Source organism: Nylanderia fulva, unplaced genomic scaffold (genome assembly GCF_048542155.1).
Source record: "Nylanderia fulva isolate GAGA-0341 unplaced genomic scaffold, ASM4854215v1 Scaffold212, whole genome shotgun sequence".
NCBI classification, from domain to species: Eukaryota; Metazoa; Arthropoda; class Insecta; order Hymenoptera; family Formicidae; genus Nylanderia; species Nylanderia fulva.
The window spans coordinates 55,484-79,981 of NW_028190278.1; the positions used below are offsets into that span (position 1 = coordinate 55,484).

The following is a 24,498-nucleotide window of genomic DNA, read 5'->3' on the forward strand; positions in this document are numbered from 1 at the left end:
CGCCGCCGCAATCCTCCCCACCGTCGCCGCCGTCGCCACTGTAGCCCGCCTCACAGCCCGTTTTTAAATTAAGTGTTTTAATTTTAATTTTATTTTTATTTTTATATATTTTTTTCACTTTATATATTTAAATTTTTATACTTATATTTTTAATTTTATACATTTTTTAAATATATAATAATTACACACACACACACACACACAAATGTAAATTTACACATCTTTTATAGATTAAAAAATATTATCAAATAAGTGTATTTATTTTAGATTAAAATGTCCTCCTTACCTCTTGTTCCCTTTTAAATTATAAGTCAATAAGTAAATAAATAAAAAAATTATTAAAAATTATTATAAATTATTTTAAAAGCTCTCTGAGATAAACATCTCGCGTCTTTTCTCTTGCATCATCTTGTCGCTCCTATTTCCCTCTCTTTGTGCTCTCCTGTGAACGCCCCGCGTTACCTATTGCATGCGTCTTGTATTATCTCACGCGCTATCTCTTTCTCTCTCGCGTGCGCCTCTCTTCTCTCGAGCTGCCGTATCTCTCCTTCACGTCTTCTCTCTCGCTGCCGCCGAATCCAGACATGGCCCGTCTTCTCTCCTTCGCGTCTCTCTCCTTCACGTCTTTCTCCTTCGCGTCTCTCTCGCAGCCGCCGCTGCAAACCGTATTCTTTCTCTCTCGCGCTGCCGCCGCTGCGGCCCGCCGGCTCTCTCTCTCAAACCATCTAATCTCTCTCTCGCGTGCGCCTCTCGCTGCGACCCGTATTCTTTCTCTCTCGCGCTGACGCCGCTGCGGCTCGTCTTCTCTCGCGTACGCCACCCGCTGTCTCTTTCTTTTCTAGTGGTTGCTCTCTCGCAATCCCTAGCGTAGCGTTCTCGCATGATAACTCTAGCAAGAAGCTATGCATGAAAGCTGAGAGAGTGCGAATGTAAAAAAGTACACTATGATATAGACATATAAGTATTTATTCGTCTTATATTTAATACATAATTATATAAGAATTTTTCTTACATATTAATGCAATCGACGAGTTGATGCTTGTTGAAAGCGTCGCTAGCGCGTATTACATTTGTCAATTCTCTAGCATCCGTTACAGTGGATGCAATATTGGAGAATTGCGTAAATTTGACATCGACCGTTGCAATTAGTCTCATTAATCGATCAAACGTTAGCTCGATGCATAAATCAAGCTTGAACATATGACGTAACGTCGATTCGACCATCATCATGCGCACGTCTGCTGATTCGAGACTTATGAGTTTGGTGTCGTTTATCTTCTGAAATCGCATTGTTAGCGGCCCGACACTTATGAAATTATACAGATCGTTGTTGGGAGAGTCATTGTTCAGATAATTTTGAATAGCGTGACGTTGCTCGTAGAGTCCTTTCCACGTTTCGAGAGATAGTATTAGCTGTTTTCCCCGATGATCTCCTATGGCGATCTCCACGTAACTCGGCGGATTCACTCTGATGCCAATTACAAAGAATTTAAATTCCGTGGCTGTCAATGCGTATCGTCTTCCTAGTATACAAACCGCACGAGACTCCAACGAAACGCTGTAAAATTAGGAAAGAGAAATTAGAACTAAATTAGAAAAAAGAAATTATTACTCGTACAAAAATATAAAATATAAAAAATATAAAAAGATAAAAGTATAAATACAAAATAGAAAAAGTTATACTTACTCGTCGCATTTCTTCTCGCACGTTTCATCACGTCTCGGCATGTAGGAATTCATGCTGCTGCTTCTTTCGGTACAGAACATTTTTCTCGAGGGTATTAAAAAATGAACCACCAGTCAGAACAGTCGACAAAAGACTGATCGTATAAAAGTACTAATAATCGAGTAACGCTCATTTTTAAAATATTAGGAGAAGGGGTAAAAATAATTCTTAGAAATACGATCTCGTAAGAGGGGAACAAAGATAAATTTTTTTTAAAAGTAGTGGGGATAAATTAAATATTAGAAGAAGGGGTAAATCGAATTCCTAGAAATATATATCTGGAGTAGAGGGAAAAAACAAAGAGAAATATTTAAAAGTAGTGGAGATAAATAAAAATTAAAAGAAGGGGTAAAAAGAATTCTTAGAAATATATATCTGGTGAGAGAAGGAGAGAAATAACAAAGAGAATAGTATGTAAACAATATGTTTATTCAAAAAACGGATGATCGTCGCGATTGGCCGACCACCAATTAAATAATTTAAATACATTTTGTAACGCGCAATTTTTTACATGTTTATTACACCGTAGAGTATATATAGGATCTAACTTATTTAATGTAGGTACATCTTCATATATGGCATCCAAGGTCTCAATGGTGAAACCTCTTCTCACATGATCCTCATCCACTAAATCAGCTAGCCATTCTCGCTTTTCGAGTCTTTTTACATACACGAGAGGGGACTCTTCTTCATTGTCTTCTTGTTCATTTATGCCAACGATAGCGGCCGTAATCAAGCGCGAACCCATGCTATATGGAACATTTCCATCCTCCCATTGTAAGCCATGATGATGCTGAGTTAACCACGAGGCCTGACGCCTTTCCGACTTTATAAGCACGCTCCATGGCATAGGGCATGCGAAGAAATAGTGTGACAGGATATATCCTCTTCTCAGGATTGCCGCTTCCTTCACAATAAATCGTTTATTTAGAATAAATCCTTGCAGGTCGACAAACGTTGGTGCAAACATGATCTCTTCGATGTGAGTCAGTTGAGAGATATTACGATACTCTTCAGACATCTCACATCTTGATTATGTATCCTTTTCCCTCTCTCTCACACACGCGTATTTGTGTAAACATTTTTAGGTGATTTTGCGCACAACGTTGGTCAACGGGTTGTACTGGATCACGCGATCGTGCATGATGAGACAATATGCTGTGGTATTATTAGGTATATTCTCCTTACACTCAAACTCTAATCTCACATCCACTGTTGCGCTCTTGACCAATTCGTTTTGTCGAGAACAATCGATAATCACAAACGGACCGTGACGTAGAAATAACAAGACGGTGAGACTCGTGTAACATCTCGTCAATTTTCGAAACCGTATTTTTGTGCGCTACAAATCCTTCTGAATAATTAGTTAAGAAACACAATTGTATTTCTCAATAATATTGCTATTATTCATTATTTGTAATTATTGGGACGATCTTACTAACCGTACTAACATATAGGGTCTCCCTATAGTTCTAACTAAGCGGCTCAGCCAATCGGACAGCGTCACTAGACCACACCGGAGCGCACACTTCCAATCACACGACTAACTGAACCGCATATAGATGCGACACTAACATGTTATATCCCTCAAAGATATAACTATTAAGAAATAACTAGTATTAAGAAATGAGTACTCGTATTACATCCGCAATTACGACAGACACTGACCGCGTTAAAAACGCATACGATGCGAGGTATACGCGGAATCGGAATTACGAGAGATACTGACCGCGTTAAAAACGCATACGATGCGAGATATACGCGGAACAGAAATTGTTCAACGTGCAAGCAAAGCAGAAGGACTTTGAATCTGCTTCGCTTGCACCTAGATTCTTGACCGGAGAGACCTGTTGCCAGGCACCCCTTCCGATCGGGGTAACTCCAAAAAACAATATTATAAAAAGGGAGTAAACACGCGCCAACTCGCTCAGTCGCTCTCAACAGATATTCGCTAGTCGCGCGCGAACTTAACATCTACTCGCAGTTGTGTGCGATACGCGGAGTTATAGATAAATAGTGCCGCTAAACCGATATAAGCTTCAGCGTATTTGTGGTGAAATAAATAAAGGCTAAGTGATTAAATTGAATAAAGGTTTTTTTTAATAAGAAAAGTGCAGTGCATTTTCTTTAAACACCCGAAACAAGTCCTGACGCCCCGGATTCTCATCCCAATTTGGCGCGACCCCTTGTGTCTCACCCGAGGCACACAACAAAACATGTTCAAAATTAAGAAACAATAGAACTTATGGAATCATAACATAATAATATAATATAATTATAATATTTCAAATACTTGAATGATTGATAAGATGCTTCAACCACCTTTAAAAAAAGGGCTTCTAGCCTTGATAAAGTTATTATGAAGATTCCATAAATCTATAGATATGCCTAATGAGAAACGCCATTTTATCGGGCGTTAACTTGTCAATTATATTCACGAAACCTTACCTTCTAGATTATTGAATAATCTCATCAAAAATGACATTTCAAGAATTTAAGATTTTAAGATCTAATCTATAATAAATTACAGTAAGGTTTACGTAAATATAACTATATAAGAGAAAGGGCATATATTGTATCATGTAATCGAAATATATAACCCGAACTCTCGCCACTACACCGTGGAATTGTAATCGTATAATTTAGAAATTCTCAGCGCTCCCGCTTATATATTAGCGACAATTTTCTACCTTATAATTTATTCCTCAATTTTAAGTAATATAAAATGAATTATATGAATTGTATGATTCCACGTTCGTAAGAAATAAGCACATCTATGCGCGAACTCTCTGAAATACGTTCTTTAAAATAATCATGTTGATTGAATTTATATCCGTTAGTTTTAAGGCGACATAATTCTCAGCTCTTTGTCGGCCGAAAACCTTCGCTACTATTCGACGCTTCTTGGAATTTATATCGTGGCCGAATCATCATGTACCTTCCCTCCATACCGCATCGCCTCGATACCCTACGCGCCGAAGCTCATATGTATGTCATAAATTTTGCCTCTATCAGGAACTCTTACTCTCCTAAACATTCCATTGGCTCTCCTCCTTTTTTCCACACATATCACTTGCACCGATGATTTCGAGATACAGTTTATAAAGAAACCCCCACCAAAGGGTACAAAGTACAAAGACTTTTTCCGATTTCGATATAAGCTCTGCGGTCCTAGCATCTGTGCGGCATAATTACACGGCATATTACGGCACACTAGATACTGCATCTCATTGTGTCACTATAAATTTCTGTGCGAAATCTTGTCACGCGTTCGCCGTCAACGACGTTGACTTTCTTTATTAATTTCTGATCGCGCATAGTTTGTAAAGTAAAGAGAGCTACAATAAAGAACCTTAAAGCATCAGACCTGTGTACCTTTGATTTCGCTACGCGCATCCCGACCGAGGTCTTCTAAGGGGGTGACGGCAGGTGAACGTGCTGTAGAGCGACGGTATATAAAAGTTCATCCAACGTAAAGTAAATACCTTTCACACTAACAAAGATCTCTCTAATATATTACTTGCGTGAGAATCTGAATCCTGTTCAGAAGTCGCGCTAGATCAATAATTATCATTCTACTATTATTCTCCTGTGCTCTCCCTCCCTATTCTTTATAATCATCGAGCAGTGCAAAATTTGTCTTCTGCCTTTGATGATTTTCAGCCTTCTTCCTCTATTCTTTTATAATCATCGAGCAGTACAGTTCTGCCCTTGATGATTTTGCACCTTCTTTCTCCATTGTCGAGCACCTTTTTTTGTCTTGTCAATGCTTTAATAATCATTGAGCACTGCGTTCTGCTCTTGATTATTTCGCGCCTGCTCTATTTATTCTTTTATAATTATCGAGCAGTATAGTGCTGCCCTTAATAATTTTGCGCCTTCTTCCTCTATTCTTTTATAATCATCGAGCAGTACAATTCTGCCCTTGATGATTTTGCGCCTTTTTTCTCTATTATCGAGCACCCTTTTTTCGTCTCGTCAATGCTTTAATAATCATTGAGCACTGCGTTCTGCTCTTGATTATTTCGCGCCTGCTCTATTTATTCTTTTATAATTATCGAGCAGTATAGTGCTGCCCTTAATAATTTTGCGCCTTCTTCCTCTATTCTTTTATAATCATCGAGCAGTACAATTCTGCCCTTGATGATTTTGCGCCTTCTTTCTCTATTGTCGAGCACCCTTTTTTCGTCTCGTCAATGCTTTAATAATCATTGAGCACTACGTTCTGCTCTTGATTATTTCGCGCCTGCTCTATTTATTCTTTTTTATAATTATCGAGCAGAGTATAGTTCTGCTCTTGATAATTTTGCGCCTTCTTCCTCTATTCTTTTATAATCATCGAGCAGTACAATTCTGCCCTTGATGATTTTGCCTCATTTCCCACCATCGAACCTTTCTTCACCTCCCGAGAACTACCCATTTATCTCCCCTCACTACATAAAACCAAATAAATACTTTGATCTAGACGCATTCTAACTTCATTGTAGATGAGCAACCAGAAAGCTAAAAATGAACGGCGAAGTAAACGAAACCATCGAGCCAACGTAAAGACCCGTGCAAAGCACGTAGCCGCGTGTCTACGTTGGTTAACACGCGAACAGATTGCTAATAAACCTCGCATCAAAACAATCGAGACGGTTTTGTTCCCTCAACTCACAAGCAGCTTTAACATCCGCATCTAACAGAATTAAAACTGAGCCTACGAAAGGCCACACTCCAGATCTTCCGGCAGCCGCTTCAGACCTATTAACTTACCTCGAATTAAACAGGAAATCTAAACCTAAAGAAGATACCTCACAAGGAGAGCTATCACCATCAATTTAAATACGAGACTAAAGGACCAATTACCAGAGAGCGATATGCAAATAGACCAATACACAGCCTATTTGCAAAATTAAATTAAGTAACATCTGTATACTCATATAAAATACCCAATAAAATAAAATAAAACTACCTATTCGTTAATTCAAATGAAACCTAAATTCTCGGATAAGACTGTACAAAACCTCAGGAAAATAGGTCTTTATTCTATTATCGATATTATTATTGGACTACTAATTGACTTACAAGGGAAGTTCGGCAAGTGTAAAATTCAAAAAAATCTGAAACTTTGTATAAGTTTAGAGTAGATGAACCTAATCACGAAACAATTTTTTTTAGCTGCTGATATTCGGTTTTAGGGGTGCAGCATCCCCTTAAATAAAATCGGTGTTTACGTTTTCAAGCGAATATCGCCGAAATAATGAGAAATATAAAAAAATGTTTCCAGCAAAAGTTTTATGGTTTCGAAAGCTCTTTATAATGGCATGATCATATTTTGCAAAAATGTTTAATTTTTTAAAATACCCCCACCACGTATCTTTTTTTTTCATATTTAAATTTTTCTTGCAACTAAAATTAAAGTTTATTTCACGCCAAATTCAACCATATATAATAAAGTTGCGATCCGTAAACGTGTTTTTGAGAAATAAACTGAAAACATCCTTACAGGGTATGCTATCAATTTTATCGGCCCGCTAATTTTGGCTACGACTTCTCTTTCTCCCCTTCTCTCTGTAATTTTTCGCAATACAAGATAACGATGAAACAGATGTTCGTAATAAATCTAATCACGTAACTGATTTTTGTATATTACACATTTTATAAATAATATAGTAGTTTTTACAAAAATAAGATATTATTTATTCTATATAATTGTTACAATAATGGTATTGTTCAAAGAAGTGTTCAAAACAGAAGTATTTTTTGCACCATGCACAACGTATAAAAGCCATTTTATCACAAATGCTACATTTCGGTATATGTTTTTCTTCTTTAAAAGAACAGTAATTGATTGGATTTTCAAACTTTTCAGGCCGTGTTGATAAATAGCCACTTTTATACCAACTATATTTAAATAAATTTCGAAATCTTGGAGAAGAAAGTTGATTGTGTGCCAAAGACTGTAATTTTATAATGTTATTGCGTAAATGTAAATTTATATCGTAATTATTTAAAATAACATTATCAGAGAAGCTTCGAATAAAATTTTTCCAGATTCTAAAGCCAAAAACATCTAAAGGTTGTATAAAAGCAGTTGTTTTTTTTGGTATTGTTAAAATATTTACTTGTTTGTCTTTTGGTACAAGTTCTATTAACTGTTCCGGGCAATGGCCTGTCCATGAATCTAGCAACAGCAAACTTTTCTCTTTAGTATAAGAGTTTTAACAAGGCTCTGTAATATAAATATAAATTTAACGTATAAGACGGGCAACAAGAGCCAAATCGCGGATGACAATGCGTTATCCTAACGAAACTAAATAATTTTTCGTTAGAATTAAATACCGGTGCACAAGGCACCAAATTTTTACTTGGACACGGCCAAAATTTTAAATATGAAATAATCTCATATTTTGAGATTTAATTTCAATACCCCTTTAATCCCCCTACGGAAAATAAATAAATGAATGCAAGAGAAAAATATAGATCCGAAAATCGCTGAATCGGGAATCGAACCCGAGACCTTTCGCTTGCCGGGCGACTGCTCTTCCAGCTGAGCTATTCAGATCCTTTCGATTCTATACTTTTCTCTGTTATATTAATGTTGGTAAACAAACGCATTTTTTAAGCCAGCGTGTATCAAATATAAGAGTTTTAACAAGGCTCTGTAATATAAATATAAATTTAACGTATAAGACGGGCAACAAGGGCCAAATCGCGGATGACAATGCGTTATCCTAACGAAACTAAATAATTTTTCGTTAGAATTAAATACCGGTGCACAAGGCACCAAATTTTTACTTGGACACGGCCAAGATTTTAAATATGAAATAATCTCATATTTTGAGATTTAATTTCAATACCCCTTTAATCCCCCTACGGAAAATAACGGTATTTAATTCTAACGAAAAATTATTTAGTTTCGTTAGGATAACGCATTGTCATCCGCGATTTGGCTCTTGTTTTCTCTTTAGTATTCGGAAGATATACCTCTAAAAACCAATTTTTAAAGTGTTGGGTTGTGAGCTTTCCGGATTTTGAAGCCGCAATGTAAACATTAGCAGGTCGAAAAAGAGTTTCTTCTACTCGTGGTTCAAACGACCCAGTAGTTTCTTTTAAGACTATATATAGAGGCGGAAGAAGATACCCGTCCGCAGATATAATTGGCATAATAGTATAACTATGACTTATAGAAGATAAAGATTGAACAGTAGCTTCGACTGTCTTTACTCCCATATTAGTTAATGTTCTTCCAGAATGTATTTCTAGATTAAAACCGCTTTCATCTGCATTATAAGTTGATCCTTCACCAGTTATAGCAATATGTGGTTTTACATTTGTCACAAATTCTTCTGCATTTTGATGTATCAGTGCATCAGCTTGTAAATTAGATTGCGTTTTAAATTTCGTTATTTTACGTGATGTAATGCGATGAGCTTTTTTAAAATTCCATATCCACCAATGTCCTGCTTTAAATGTAGCAAAATTCACTTGCTCCTTTGCTTTTAGCGCCCACCTTCGCAAATCGATGTCATGAATAATAGATCCTCTATCAATAGTTTCTTGAAATTTTATTAATACATATTCGGCAATGAATATCAATTTGTCTCTGTTTGTCCCTCCACGCATTATATACTCCTGCCATCTGTACAATTGCGAAACATGTTTTACCTAAAAGAGAAAAAAGATCCAATATTTAAAAGATTATATCAAACACAAGAAAATTAATCGAATGCAGATGAACATGCGACATGAAACGTTGTTCCTGATTTCTGTTTATTATCCACTATGATATTTATACACGTTTATCTATATTTAGTTAGTATTGTACTTATTTTTTAATGAGAATTTACCTTTCTAAAACGATTCTGTACAACAGAAACGGATAAACGTCTTTTTTTTCCACTGTTCCAATATTCAACCGCTTTTCTTTTATAATTTAAATCTACACTTCCACCTTCGTCATCTACAATACAAACTTCATCTTCATAGTTATCTTCTTCAGCATGAGGATCATACGAATCTACAAACTGTACAGCTTGAGGTTCCGATGGATCATCAAAATCAAGTCCCCAATCATATTCAATCGTAATATCGTCTTTTAGAGAATCCCTTATTAAATTTGAAATTGCATCGTGGAGTTCTACTTCACGATGATTAACAGGAGTGACAGCGAGATTTGCAATGTGAAACGTTGTAATTAACAAATTTATAACGTTCGCCGTATTTATGGCCAACATTTTGACATAAATGCTTGAATAAATGTTATATGAAATTTTCCCACAGAAAGTATCACACGTACAATATATTAAATAACATGAATGAAATGCAGAAGCGGATGGCTTTTATACTAATTGTATAAGGAAAACGAACATTAAAGATAGCCTTCCCATAACCTTCCCTTTTATTGCATCACATCAATCTCGATAATCCTTCAACCTTTCAACTATTCAAAGTTGATAACGTTCTCATAAATATAATGACGTACATAACAGGAAATATTACATATACGTTAGTGCATCCGTGTTTATTTCATTCTAGACGATAATCTTTAATTTTTTTTACCAGAGGTCTAAATCAGAAATTACTTTATCGATAACTTTGATTTTTCTCTTACGATATATTTTGACTACTATATTATTTATAAAATGTGTAATATACAAAAATCAGTTACGTGATTAGATTTATTACGAACATCTGTTTCATCGTTATCTTGTATTGCGAAAAATTACAGAGAGAAGGGGAGAAAGAGAAGTCGTAGCCAAAATTAGCGGGCCGATAAAATTGATAGCATACCCTGTAAGGATGTTTTCAGTTTATTTCTCAAAAACACGTTTACGGATCGCAACTTTATTATATATGGTTGAATTTGGCGTGAAATAAACTTTAATTTTAGTTGCAAGAAAAATTTAAATATGAAAAAAAAAGATACGTGGTGGGGGTATTTTGAAAAATTAAACATTTTTGCAAAATATGATCATGCCATTATAAAGAGCTTTCGAAACCATAAAACTTTTGCTGGAAACATTTTTTTATATTTCTCATTATTTCGGCGATATTCGCTTGAAAACGTAAACACCGATTTTATTTAAGGGGATGCTGCACCCCTAAAACCGAATATCAGCAGCTAAAAAAAATTGTTTCGTGATTAGGTTCATCTACTCTAAACTTATACAAAGTTTCAGATTTTTTTGAATTTTACACTTGCCGAACTTCCCTTGTTAGCTACAGGATTAATAGATACAGATTTGTTCACAGTCCTCGTAGAAAATCTTTACTTTTCCAAAGGGAAATTAAGAGTAGAAATCATAAAGGATAATTTTGACTCCTTTTACTAAATTATAAATGAACTGCGCGATCGTTGATAGAGCTATAAACAAGTTTATGTTAAAATTGTTATTCAAAGCATTAGTTAGCGTCGTTTGTGATTTTATGATGGACGATTTGACCGCCAACGAAGTAATCTCCGTTTTAGAAAACTTCAAGAATCTTACACGAGGTTTTGCCACACCTACTAGTGACTCAAATTCTCCATCCTAGTGCCTTCCCAGCCCCAGATCTCCAACATCAGTCATAGCTCTCGGCGTCCCTGGGGTATAGCCGGTGTAAGCAGGTTGCCCCGCAAAAAAGAGAGCGCCCTTTTTTCTCCCTAACCTAGGCGTAGGAAGAGAAAGGAACCATCGTCTGGACGTGACAGGTTCCTCTTTTAATTTTGGTGGCAGCGGTGGGATTGCCAAACGAACTGATAAAAGATCTTCCTGCGTGAAGGCTTTAAGATTAATCCTTTTCGTTAAAATAAAATTTAATTTCATAAGCGAACAACCGGTATAAGCTGAAGTTCGATCAAATTGTCACTGCCAAAAGGTGTGGCTACAATTATCGCTGTCGCTGACGATTAGGGTGCTACAGTCGATTAAATTGAACTCTTAATTATATCTAGTTCGCTTTCCAAATGATAATCATAGTTTGAGATTTGACTTTGTGTGATTACAATAGCTGTCGCTGACGATTAGGGTGGCTACAGCTAAATCTTGAACGCATTTTAACATTTCTTTACAAATGCCCAGGAAAGGTGGACATCGCGTTCTAAACAAAAGGATTAATTTTTAGTTTAATAAAATATCCTCTTTTATCCAAAACCTTGTGCATATTCCGAATAACGAGCTTAGCACGGCTAAATCGCAATCCAACGAATGCGCATGCATTAATTATAAACTAACATCAATAGAATTCGAACACAAATATCCTGATTACAAAACAATTAAGTGTTTGGACCCCCGTCGCAAAACCTATAAAATTTGTCATTTATTTGGCTCTAATTAAAATTCAATAATTTTACTAATACATCTTCAAGCAACTTTCAAAACAAGTACATTAATTAATTCAACATGCCAACTACACGATCACAAAGCTCTAATCCTCCTTCCGAGGGTGGAGAGAGCTCGACGCATTTAGATATTGAATCAATTTCCCGAATGATGGATGAAAAGGAAAAATCGCTCAGAGAACAAACTAGATTTCTATCAAAACGAACGGAAGAATTCAAAACACTGCGAGGAGCGGAAGCTAGGGAAGCCAGGAGATCGGATGAACAACTTAATTCCATATTAAATACCTTAATCGAACAAGTCTCTCTCCTTAGTTTCTTGCCTAAACAAGTAGAGATTTTGAATCAACGTATTAGTAACCAATCTACCGACTCTTACTCTAGTCGACAGCGAATCCATTTTGATGTTCCTGCAGACGATCCTCGCGAACTAAACCATCCCGATACAACTTCCCAGATTCGGTTTAAAAATGTAGTTGATTCGATTCCGAAATACGATAAACACAAAATGTCCGTTTTTCACTTCAGCAAAATATGTGAGCGAGCTCTTGAACTAATACCGCAGCATCACGAGCAATATTTAGTGCAATTTATAATTAATAAACTTCAAGGACATGCTTATTCTGCAATAGAAGGACAAGAATACACCTCTGTTCACATGCACAACACGACAATTAAAATTAATTTTCGGACCCAATAAAACAGTAGACCAATATCGCGGTGAGCTCGCAAACATCTATATGAAGTCTAATGAAAATATTTTCGATTATATCGCAAGAGTAAAGGAATTGCAATCCGCTATAATGGACGGTGAAAGTGATGGCTATGATGAGATAGACGAAACCGTCAGAGAAAATATCAACTATAATGTCCTCCATAGTTTCGTCAACGGACTTTCGCCCGACTTATTAATTAAAGTCAAATTGAACGGAGCCTATACACTCGAAGGTACATTCGCGAACGCCATACAACTAACGAAAACATTAGAAGCAGAAAACGCTCGGAAGAGAATCTCTTCTAGCTACAGATCTAACATTCCCCCTCGCGCCGATTTTGTAACCAAGAACGAACAATCACAGAACACCATTATGTATAATTCGCAACGATCGGTTCAACCACAGTCGCGACCTAACGTTCCTTTCATTAAATCTCTAGTTCCCGGACAAACTGGACCGAACTACCCTAGAGAAAAGATCTGTCGTTATTGTAAAAATCCAGGGCATTATATGGAAGAATGTCGCAAGCTTGCCTATAAGCGATCCCTTGAAAACCATTCAAGTCCTCGCCCCTCTGATAATAACAGCTCGGGAAATTCTCAGAACGTTCCAACTGCAAGCGGCGTCCACCGGAACGACAATCAGACGGGACGCCCTTCTCTTCTCCCGTGCGCACCAGTTACTACAGTGCGACTTCAAAGCCTGACCTCTGTCTTATCACCCGTGCCGGAGGAATAGGCATAAAAGCAAAACCACACGCTCTTCCCACGATTATTCTCTCATCTCCAGACCTCAAAGAAGATTGTCTTTTTATGATTGATTCGGGATCTGGAGTAAATCTCATAAAAAGTAAATGTCTCAATCCAGACATTAAAGCATGTAAGGAAGATATCCTGGCCCTTCAAGGACTATCTACGGAAACAACGCCTACTCTGGGTTCTGTTAAGGTACCTTTTCATGCTGACGCTGAAACGCTTGACGCTCGTTTTGTTCGTGTTTACTCTATGTAATTTTATCTATGGTTGACGCTAAAAAGTTCGTTTCTACCCAACTTTCCAGCGTTGACGGTGGTTGACAGGTCATGCTTAATTTATTAATCAAAAAATTGTTTGTTTATCATAAAATTTCATCATGCAAAGCGAAGAAAAGGAGGTAATTTAATAAATATAAAGTAATACTTTGAATATATATCTGTATAATATGATAGCAGAATACACATGTGAAATGTTTTGAGGTTATACATAATTGAATTAAGAAATATTAATAATTTTAGAATTTTCTCGTGAAATGTGGCTATTGTAAACAAACCTGTTTAAATAAAGAAGCTGCCCAACATTTATGTATTCGAGAATTTGACGAATTTTTTGTTGATCCAGATACATATAAATTTTGGGCATACGATGGTGAATAAATTAATATAAATATTTAGTTTTGAAGTTTATTATTGAATATATTAATTTATTAATATTGAATTTATTAATTTTTTCATAGGTAATGAAATTGTTTCTGAATTATCTGACGAGCATTTTGCTCGATTAGAAAATATTGCTAATAAGGAAAATGCCAGTATTAATATCAACCAAAGTATCTCCAATAAAAAAGTAAAAACATCCAAAAAAACCAAGGCTCCTCTTAATGTTGTTCAATTAAAACTTGACCAAGAAGAGCAATGATTTTTGAAGTTATGAACAGAATACCTCTGTGGGATTTTACAATCCCATTAGAAGAAAGGAGCAAAATCATAAAAAACAAACTATGGTCAGAAGTATCTGACTCACTTAAAGGTATTTACTTAATTTTTATATAATAATTTCTTTTTATGAAAAGTCCTATGAATAGTTTAATAATTCTAATACGAATATTATTTTCAACAGGTGCTTTTACCCCAGATGGTGCTAAAAAAAGTTTAAGGCATTAACTGACACATTTAGAAAAATCATTCGGGATGAGCAATGTCCAAGTGGTTCCGCTCGCAAAAATAATGGCAATAAATGGGCTCATTACGATTCCATGCAATTTTTGAGAGATCATTTCACTCCAAGAGAGTATGTATACATATATGTTGTACACCCATGGAATTTAATTCTGTCCCTCAGAAATTTTCAACAATCTGACAAATGAACACCTTTCTATATTAATGGTCACAGTTCGTGTACGATAAACAGCTTACGTTTGGCTGTAAGCTGTCTATCGTACATGGACGGTGAGCATTAATGTAGAAAGGTGGTCACTTGTCAGATTGTGAAAATTTCTGAGGGACAGAATTAAATTCCATGGGTGTACTACTTATTATTGTTATTATTGATTATATTTTATTCTCTATTAATCTTACATATTTATTTTATTTTCAGAACTGCAACAAATTGAGAATCTGAGGAAAATGATTCTGATGACATTAATTTATCTAGTCATGAAGTTGATAATGACACTGTAAAAAAAAACAGCAGAAGGATTACACGTAAAAGGAAAAATATTGGTGATAAGGACGACCTAAGTTCATCTATTGATAAAGTAGCAAAAGCTATAAGTAATTCAGGTTCAAGTAGAGACATAGTTTTGCCACCACCCCCTGAGCTTACAGAAATAGATTCCTGTTTAAATATAATAGGCAGTCGATTGAAGAAAATTCCAGAAGAAATGCAATCAGATGCAATCCACAAAATGTTGTTGTTATCTTACGATGTTGTTCAAGAATATAACAATTAATAATGCCATTATTTTCTAACAATAATTAATAAAATTAAGTATTTGTTTTTTTAATTATATTTTATTCATATAAATTTTTAACAAATGTGTTTATAATGCGTTAATAAAGTTTCTCACAAATCAATTGCAAAAATGTTTTATTTATATGATTTCCAAAGTAAGTATATAGTCATACATTTACAATAATTTTACAAAAGTTAATATTCAATATGTATATATACTCTAACTTTTTAATGATGACAAAATGGATGACGGAAAATGTAAATATAATTGAAAAAGAAAAACGAAAAAGGAATATAATCCATGTACCAACTTTATCAGTAATAATAGCAATAAAAAAAAAGAAAAAGAGATCATATACTCCAAAACGTTACTGGATTGAACCTGTATTTAGATAAAGAAATTTACATGGATTTTACGATAAGATATTTCCTGTATTACAACTTGAAGATTTATGATTGATAAATTATTTTAGAATGTCATTATTAGTTTAGTAATTCAACAGAATTTCAATTATCACGGTTATACTGCCAGGAAATAGCGCCTTCACCATTAAAATAGGCACAAAATTTATCTCTTATGGAAATAGCATTACGAGTACTCGAATTTGTTCCTGTTCTTGTTACCTCTTGGAATGCCCAGCCATCTTCCCTTAGACTGTTCCATGTCCCAGAGATCAATATACTATCTGAATACCGATCAACTAGTTCAGGAGATACATATTGATTATTATGTACATCCTTTTCTCTTAACCAATTATGTAAGCAAACAGTAGCTTGTATAATTTTTTCTGCAGTTTCCATTTTGCAAATGATTGGTCTTCTAAATATTCTCTATTGGCTCGCTAATATGCCAAAAGTATTTTCTATGATACGTCTGGCACGACTGAGACGATAATTATAAATTTCTCGTTCTTTAGTTAATCCCTTTCCAGGATAAGGTCGAAGCAAGTAATCAGTTAATGGAAAAGCTTCATCGCCCACGAGACAATATGGCATATCTGGCCCTTCTGCAGAAAGTGGAGACGGACCTGGTAAATTCATTTGCTTTGAATTAAATTTTCTTCCTACAGTGGAATTCTTAAATATAACGCTATCACTGCCCCTTCCAAATGCTCCAATATCTACATATCTAAAAACATAATTGGCATCACAAATAGCAAGAAGGACAATGCTATGTGTGCCTTTGTAGTTATAATATTGTTGTGCCTCCGGGAAGGCACGGAAAATTTTGGAGTCTCAGTCGACTGAAGGATGAGGATCCTAGGATCGGCGGGCGTCTCCACTTTAACTAATTCACTTGTTTACCTGAATAAATCTTTTATTTCATTTATTTCTCGAGTTGGTTTAATTATGTCTAATCCCACCTGGGTGGTTAGTTAAGTATGCTCGCACTCGATAGTTAGATTACAGGTGATAGTTTATATTCTGCGACTTGTCTTCGACTCTTAGTTAGGTTCTAATTAGCGACTTGACTTTTTGGATTTTCGTTAGCGACTGACTTCATCGCCTCGCTCTCCGTTCGCGGTGGTCTCCTGCCCTTTTCTACATCTTTCGCGGGAAGATGTAGAGAAACTCTTTCATTGGCTAATTTTTATTCACACGCTTTTATCTAGATGCAAGCGAAGCAGGTTGATTCTTCGCTTGCGATCCGCGGTTTTCGGTGTAACGCTTATATTTCATCGCGTTTGCGTCTTTTCGCGATAAGCGCTTTGCGAGAGCGTGAGAACGTTTCTCAAATGATTGTATAATAGCCAACTTATTAATTTATTATTAAAACTATATTTAATATAATATAGTTATAATCATTCGGACTATAACATTCCTCCCCCGTTGAAAAAGAAAAACGGAGGTACGAAGTTTTTCGTTCTTAATTTCTTAACTTACGTATAATAGTGGTTTCCCGTTACAGTATAATATTACAATTGTTTCTTAAATTCTAGTACTTTGACTTCTTCTTAGGATTGATCTCGGTATTTCGAAGTCAATATTTGTTGTAGTTTTCAGTTGTTTTTTGTTTTTATTTTTTCTTTTTATTATTATTATCCATGTTATAATGGATATTGCAGCTACTGTCATTACTGTTCCGGTAAATGTCATTGGGTAGACAAATTGCTTCCGTGCATAAAAATTTTGTTCGTTGTTTTGTAAGTCGTTGTCTATAGTTTCTATTTTGTCTCTGAGTTTTGTCAATTCCAAACGATGTTGTAAGATGTTTTCTAATGTGTCCTAATCATGTCCTATTTTTCCGTCTCGTGGAATTGTTATATTTATATTTGGTAGGAAAGTTTCTAAGATATTTTCGTACAATTTTCCTGCTGTTTGTAATGTTGTGTCTGTTGTTGTCAGTTTACAGTTTTCGTTTAATGTAATCTCGCCTGTGTTTTTGATTACTTTACTTTCTAATCGTTCGTCGCATCGTATAGTTATTGTCTGTTCAGCGGAGGTCGAGTATAGCCAAGTGTCTTCTTGGTGTAAGGTTATCCATATCGTGCGGGACGAGGTATATTGTCTAACATTACATTTATCCTGATAACGTTGTCGCAGTGTATACATTTGAATTTCGCACGGTGCGTCTACGTCTATGCGATATATGGGTGTATTTTGTTTGCATACATATTGTGTATTTATTTTACTACATTGCTCTAACTTCTTTTCTGTTATTATGACGTACGTTAATTTTTCCGTATCTACTACAATAATTGGGTTGTTTATTTTAATATAATTTTATACATTCTTTATGTATAACGTAGGAAATTCTATCGCTTTTATAATGTCGTATGTCGGCTGTACAATTAAAGGAAAACGCAAAATTGTATATACTGTATCTGATTCGTGGTACGCTGTTATCGCAATGTTTTCTTCTATCGATAACCAGCCGTCTGTACGAATTTTAAAGGGGAAATACAATCCTTCGGGAAGTTGTGCTGCTGCATCTTTAATTATTTATAATCTCGTCTATTGGTATTAATCTGGGGTGCATTTTGCTCTTTCGTATATATGTTAAGTATTCTAATACGTTTTCTGTATCCTTTATTAGTTCGTTTACAATTGCTTCTATCGCCCTGAAATGTTCGTTTATTTTTTCTAAGGTAAGAGTTTCGGCCATAGTTTGTTTTAGCAGTCTCTCATTATGGTCGATTATGTTTTCTAATCTATCTAAATGTGCTACTGTAGCGTTTATTACTTTTAGTTGGTTTCGAATCGCGTGTTCGGATACCCGTTGCTTATTTGCTATTAATTCTAGCTGTTCGTTTATTTGTTTTTCATCGTCTGCGTCCATGATTCCGAATAATGTTTTTGTTATCGATCCTATACCGTCTATTAGTCCTCGACGTTTGTTTGTCGGTCCTTTGTATAAGGTATCAATTTGATTTTTTATGTTGTTTAGGTATTTTAATTTCTGTTTTATAATATTAATCACGCATGAACTTTCTGTTTTGTCGCACATCATTTCTGTCTGTTTTATGTAATTGGCAATTTGTTCATGTCTAAATTTTAAAGGTGCGAGGTTTAATTTTATCACTAGTTTCCATGTTTTCTTGGAAAAGTGTAGTTGTCCGATTTGCTCGAAATATATCCCTGGACTGTGCTTGAACTCTGTTATCTTATACAGTTCATCCTTCTCACTTTCCTTTCCGAGTACTGCAGCGTTGCAGGCTAAGAGTGAAAGTGTCCTGTAATGATATACATATAATTCTTCTTACTACTTTGTCCTTGATCGTGAATATGCTTTTGTTTACAATTTTTTATCAAGCAAGAGGAGCGTTCGTTCTATATGTCTTCTGTCGTCCCTTTAGTCTTATGACAACCTTTGCTTCATTACTACCGTTGCGTCGTCTAACACAAAAAAATGTTTGGTTCTGATATGTGGTTTGATTGCTCGCGATGCCATGTAGAGTTTGTGCCCTGGTGGGAACCGATATGTTTCTCTTGTTCGAGGTTTCTTAGATGTGTGGGCTTAGTTGTGGGGCCGGCATTGTCGACCAACCGTTTTGATCGGGCTTTGGGGGCTGTCGCAAGATATGCGGCTAGCTCTTTTCCGTTCTCTTTACACGTGAGTGTAAACGTGCGGTCTGGTGTGCGCGTTGTGCGCGAAGTTGCTTTGGTGCCTCCCGAGGAGGGATTCATGATTCCGGCCATGCAAACCCTGAGGGCTCTGAGAGAAGGGCGGCCTCTCCCTTATGGACGTGTATGTCACGAGGACGAAGCAGACGATTAGGTAAGTTCTAATTTTCAATAAATAATTTTAATCTGTTTGTGTGCATGCGTATTGCTCTTCTTTCTTTCTTTACTGTGTAATTGACGCTTGAATTTTTTTCTATTATTGTATATGGTCCTGCCCATAATGCGTCTAATTTCTTGGATCGTCCGCGTCGGAGTGTCTCGTCGTATACGAGTACTTTGTCGCCTATTTTAAATTTGGTTTCTTTCGCAGATTTATCAAAGTATTCTTTTGATTTTATTTGTTTCTCTTTAATATTTTCTTTCGCAAGTTGATTTGAGGCACGTATTCTTTCCCTTAGTTCCTGTAAATAGTCATCGTAGTTATACGTCAGTTTAGGCGGTTTTGTTAGTGCCGTCGGTAGTTCGACTTGTCGTCCGTATATTAATTCAAAGGGGGTATATCCCGTAGCTGAATGAGGAGTGGTATTATATGTAAACATTGCGTATGGCACCCATTCATCTCAGTCGGTTTGATCAGCATTTATATATTGTCGCAAATATTCGGCTAATGTGCGGTGCGATCTTTCTAATGCTCCATTACTCTCGGGGTGATACGCGATTGTTTGTATCTTTTTTATTCTTAATAATTTGCATATATTTTTAAATACTTCGCTCATAAAATTTGTGCCTTGGTCTGTTAAAATTTTCTCGGGAATGCCGTGTTCGAAAATTATTTTCGTAACGAACTCTTTCGCGACGATATTTGCTTCCTGATTTGTGATCGGTATCGCTTTACTGAGTTTCGTCAGGCTATTCTAAAATGTTAGTAAGTATTTGTTTCCGTTAGTGGTAACTGTTAGCGGTCCGAGGATATCTAATGCACATTTTTCAAATGGTTTATTCGGAGTATCTGTGATCACGAGGGGTGCTTTTATTCGGCGCGATAATTTATTTTTTTGGCAGGATTTACATTTGGCGATATATTGTTCGACATCTTTTGTCAATCCTGGCCAGTTATAATTTAATCGAATTCTTTTGATTGTTCGTTCGATTCCTTGATGCCCTCCTGTGGGTGCATCGTGATATTTCGTAGAGCATTTGTTTCTTTTCCTCTTCAGAATATTTCCTTGTATTATCCGCGAATTCTTCCTCTTCTTTTTCTTCTTCGTTTTCTTCTAACGTGAAAATTCTATTTTTTGTCTCCTTGTTGATATCTCGGGTTACTTGTCGGCTTAGCGCGTCGGCATTCGCGTTTGCTCGTCCGGCCTTGTGTATGATTTCATAATCATATTCCTCGAGTTTCAGTCTCCAACGGATTAATCTAGACCCGGGGTCAGTTACATTGAACAACCACATCAAAGGTTTATGATCGGTAATTATTTTAAACTTTGTGCCATAAATGTATGGTCAAAAACGTTTAACAGCCCATACAATTGCCAATAGTTTCTTCTCCGTAGTATTATAATTTTGTTCCGCGCGAGATAATACTCGGCTGGCGTATGCGATAGGTCTATCCTTGCCTACCGTTCCTTGTGATAGTACGGCTCCGATTGCATAGTCCGAGGCATCGGTAGTCACGTTGAATTCTTCATTGAAATCCGGGTACTTTAGCACTGGCGCTGTCGTTAATTTTTCCTTTAATTTTTCAAACGCGATTTGTTGTTCGTTTTTCCATTCGAACGTTTCCGTTTCCTTCGTTAATTTTGTTAACGGTTTTGCGATTCGCGAAAAATTTTCTATAAATTTCCGGTAATAACCCGCTAGTCCGATAAACGATTGTACGTTTTTTACTTTCCGTGGTGTCGGAAAATTTTTTACCGCCTCTAATTTCGACGGATCTGGCAGTATACCGTTTTTGGAAATAATATGTCCAAGGTATATTACCTCTTTTCGTAAAAATTCGCATTTGTCAGGCTGTAGTTTGAGACTATGTTTCCGTAGGCGTTGTAATACTTCCGCGAGTCTTCTGTTGTGATCCTCTAAACTGGATCCGTATATAACAATGTCGTCGAGATAAACGAGACATCGGAGTCCTTGTATCCCGGTTAGCACTGAGTTCATAAGTCGTTGGAAAGTCGCAGGTGCGTTTTTAAGTCCAAACGGCATTCTATTAAACTCGTAGTGTCCGTAGGGAGTCGAGAAGGCTGTTTTATTTTTGTCGCGCTTGGCCATCGGTATCTGGTGATATCCAGATGCGAGGTCGAGCGTCGTAACATACTTCGCGTTTCCCAGCTGATCCAAAATATTGGTAATATTTGGCAGTGGGAATGAATTGCCTATAGTTAATTCATTTAACTTCCGGAAATCGACTACTACTCTTAATCGCGGTTTGCCTGTTGCGTCAGCCTTTTTTGGCACTACTAATAACGGTGCATTCCACTGGCTAATGCTTGTACTAATAATTCCGTCTTTTAGCATTTCCTGTACTTGTTTGTTCACTTCTGATTTGTGTTTCTCGGGAAGGCGATACGGTCTCACATTGACGGGTAAGGTATCGGCGCGCGTGCTTATCTCGTGTTTTAGTGTTGCTGTGCATGACAGTGGTTCTCCGCTTAAATAAAACACGTCGCTATATTCTTCGCATATTTTCTGTATCGCTTTCCTTTCTTCCTCATTTAAATGTTTTGTGTGTAACAATTGTCAAATTCGTTCGTCACGCGTTAATTGATTCGAAGTCTCGTTTGTATGTATCGTGTACATCGTGCGCGTTATCTTCGCAAACGTCTTCTACGGTTACGAGGGGTGTGTGTATCTCGACCGGCTTATTAGTTGTATTAATTACACTGATGGGACATTGGTAATTCTTCGGTTCTACCAAACATCGTCCGATATAAATTCCTGGGGCGGTTTCTTTGGCTCGAATGATCCCTGTCTTATTATCATTTGTTATCGCGTGTATAATTGTTTCACTACGCGGCTTTAAAATAATTTTGTTATACGGTTGCACTTTTAGGACGGCGTTTTCGATTTGTAATTCGCGTTTTTTGTAATCGCACGTGACTTGCTGCTTCTGGAGGAAATCGATTCCTATGATCCCGTCGTATTCCATTGGGAAATTATCTTTCACGACGTAAATCGCGTGTTTTATCTTGTTTCCGTTTAGCTCAATTGTCGCGTACATTTTTCCGATCGTCTTTGCTTTATGACCGGTTATTCCAACAAGGGTTATTTTATTATTGTAAATTTCGGTCTCGCCCTTCAAATGTTTCACTTTTATCAATGAAATCGTAGCTCCCAAATCGTATAGCATATTTACTTTTCCGCGTTTTGCCTCTCGCATAGACAGAGTAATTATATTAAACTCGCTCTCTCTCTCTCGGCGTTCGGCGCACGTGTGTCACCTGATATTCGAGCGCGCGAGTCTTCTTAATCTTATCTCCGCGCTCTCCGTCTTCATCGCTGCTACGTTCGGACTCGGAATTTCTCTCTTGCCGGATTCTTTGATTATCTATTTTATTAATACTTTGCGGGTTTTTTTGATCCTCTGGCTTGTTCCGTGGGGGCGTCTTATTTTTCGGTCGCCCGTTTAATTCCCAACATTCTTCGCGGTTATGTCCACGCTTTTTGCAATGATTGCAAAATTTTTCGATGACGGATACGCGCGAGGATTTTTCCGGTTTTGGCAGAACGTTGACTTTGCTACGACAGTCTCGTACCGTAATGTCCGGGTTTTCCACATCTATAACATTGTCCCGTCATTCGCTGTCCTGACCGCGTTGATTCAGGTTTATTTAGCGAGAAATTAGTTGCCCGTGACGTGCTAGGTCCGATAAATCTCTCTTCCGCGCTCGCGCCGGCTATCGCTTCTTGAAGCGTCGTATATCGTTGTGAGCGTACGAGTACTTTTAGGTCGCTTCGTAGCCCTAATTAAAATTTAATAATGCTTGTGTTTGGATCGTTTGTAAGATAGTGCGTTTCTCTGAGCTCGTCTGGTTTCCTGCCTCTATCATTGAATCGTATAAATTCATAGCGAGCTGGTCGACACGTTGCCCGAAATTTTGTGCTGTCATTATATTTCTGCTTTAGCGAATTAAATTCTAATTGCAAGTGGGCAGTACTTTGCTTGCATTGGTATGCGGTCTCTAGTTGTTGCTTTAATTCTTCAAACGTTTGTATGTCTCGCATTTCGAAAACTTACATGGCTTTACCCTTTAATTTAGTAAATAGTATGCCTTGTAGAGACTCTTCGTCTCCGGGATGTATGTTTTGCATTGTATATGTGCATGCGTTCAGAAATTCCTGAAGGCGGTGTCGCGATGTACCGTCGAATTCGGTTATCATTCGCGCTTTTTTTAGAGACATATATTGTCGTGCAGTACTCCGTCAATTTCGTACGTCGCGCTCAGTCCGTCCGTAAGTCATACAAGGCTCGTAATCATACTCCCGCTGTTCGTCTGTGTGTGTATGCCTGTGCGGCTTTTATCCTAGTCATACGTGTGTTTAGTGTATGTAGCTCTGCATGTATAGCTTGTATTCTATTAAGCATTTGTGAAGTTTCTCCAGGCTCTACGACGGAGGGTTGATGTGACGTGACGTCTAAATTCTGTCCCATTTGTGCAAGGGTTTGTCGGAGTATGCTTATTTCGGCATTTATCGCGGTTGGCGGAATAATTGCGTTCATGTTTGTATTTTCTGCCATATTTATTTCGCTATAAATTTCTTCGGGATCGAATATTTTGCTGTCGTATGACGTTAATGAAAATTCTCTCCGCGAGGATACTCTACTCGGAGTTCGGCTGATATACGGTCGCAATCGACGCGGTTCGTTGTGAGTTACTTGAACGGAGTTGCTTGGATTATTTGCGAATATACTCGCGTCAAAACTAGTAAACAGAAATTCTCGTTCGTTTATTACGTTCGGAGGTAACTCGGTATTAT

At 36.8% G+C, this 24,498-nt stretch overlaps 3 protein-coding genes across 4 annotated transcripts; 1 reads left to right on the top strand and 2 right to left on the bottom strand.

The window, feature by feature from the left end:
- Positions 1-7,123: 7,123 nt before the first annotated feature.
- LOC146723262 (uncharacterized) lies at positions 7,124-7,923 on the bottom strand (the record flags this gene model as incomplete). Its single annotated transcript, XM_085482708.1, has 1 exon — positions 7,124-7,923. A coding segment is annotated over one exon (516 nt), but the record flags the coding sequence as incomplete, so codon positions are not given.
- A 694-nt stretch (positions 7,924-8,617) lies between these two features.
- LOC114944723 (uncharacterized) lies at positions 8,618-10,031 on the bottom strand. Its single transcript, XM_085482709.1, has 2 exons — positions 9,559-10,031; positions 8,618-9,376 (listed from the first exon to the last, which is right to left on the bottom strand). The coding sequence occupies exons 1-2, from the start codon at positions 9,943-9,945 to the stop codon at positions 8,618-8,620; spliced, it is 1,146 nt and encodes a 381-aa protein (XP_085338835.1). The 5' UTR covers positions 9,946-10,031.
- A 3,410-nt stretch (positions 10,032-13,441) lies between these two features.
- On the top strand, positions 13,442-15,454 carry LOC114935606 (uncharacterized). Of its 2 annotated transcripts, none has more exons than XM_029308481.2 (5): positions 13,442-13,695; positions 14,022-14,151; positions 14,240-14,532; positions 14,623-14,793; positions 15,100-15,454. In XM_029308481.2, the coding sequence occupies exons 1-3, from the start codon at positions 13,561-13,563 to the stop codon at positions 14,419-14,421; spliced, it is 447 nt and encodes a 148-aa protein (XP_029164314.1). In that variant the 5' UTR covers positions 13,442-13,560; the 3' UTR covers positions 14,422-14,532; positions 14,623-14,793; positions 15,100-15,454. The 2 variants fall into 2 exon arrangements, with proteins under 2 accessions (XP_029164314.1, XP_029164321.1); XM_029308488.2 differs by lacking the exon at positions 13,442-13,695 and adding an exon at positions 13,739-13,900.
- Positions 15,455-24,498: the final 9,044 nt, after the last annotated feature.

Coding starts and splice junctions, on each gene's coding strand:
- LOC114935606 (XM_029308481.2), top strand. CDS start 13,561: ATGATTGATTCGGGATCTGGAGTAAATCTCATAAAAAGTAAATGTCTC. Junction 13,696..14,021: donor CTACTCTGGGTTCTGTTAAG/GTACCTTTTCAT, acceptor TAATAATTTTAG/AATTTTCTCGTGAAATGTGG. Junction 14,152..14,239: donor TAAATTTTGGGCATACGATG/GTGAATAAATTA, acceptor ATTTTTTCATAG/GTAATGAAATTGTTTCTGAA.
- LOC114944723 (XM_085482709.1), bottom strand. CDS start 9,945: ATGTTGGCCATAAATACGGCGAACGTTATAAATTTGTTAATTACAACG. Junction 9,377..9,558: donor TACAGAATCGTTTTAGAAAG/GTAAATTCTCAT, acceptor TTTCTCTTTTAG/GTAAAACATGTTTCGCAATT.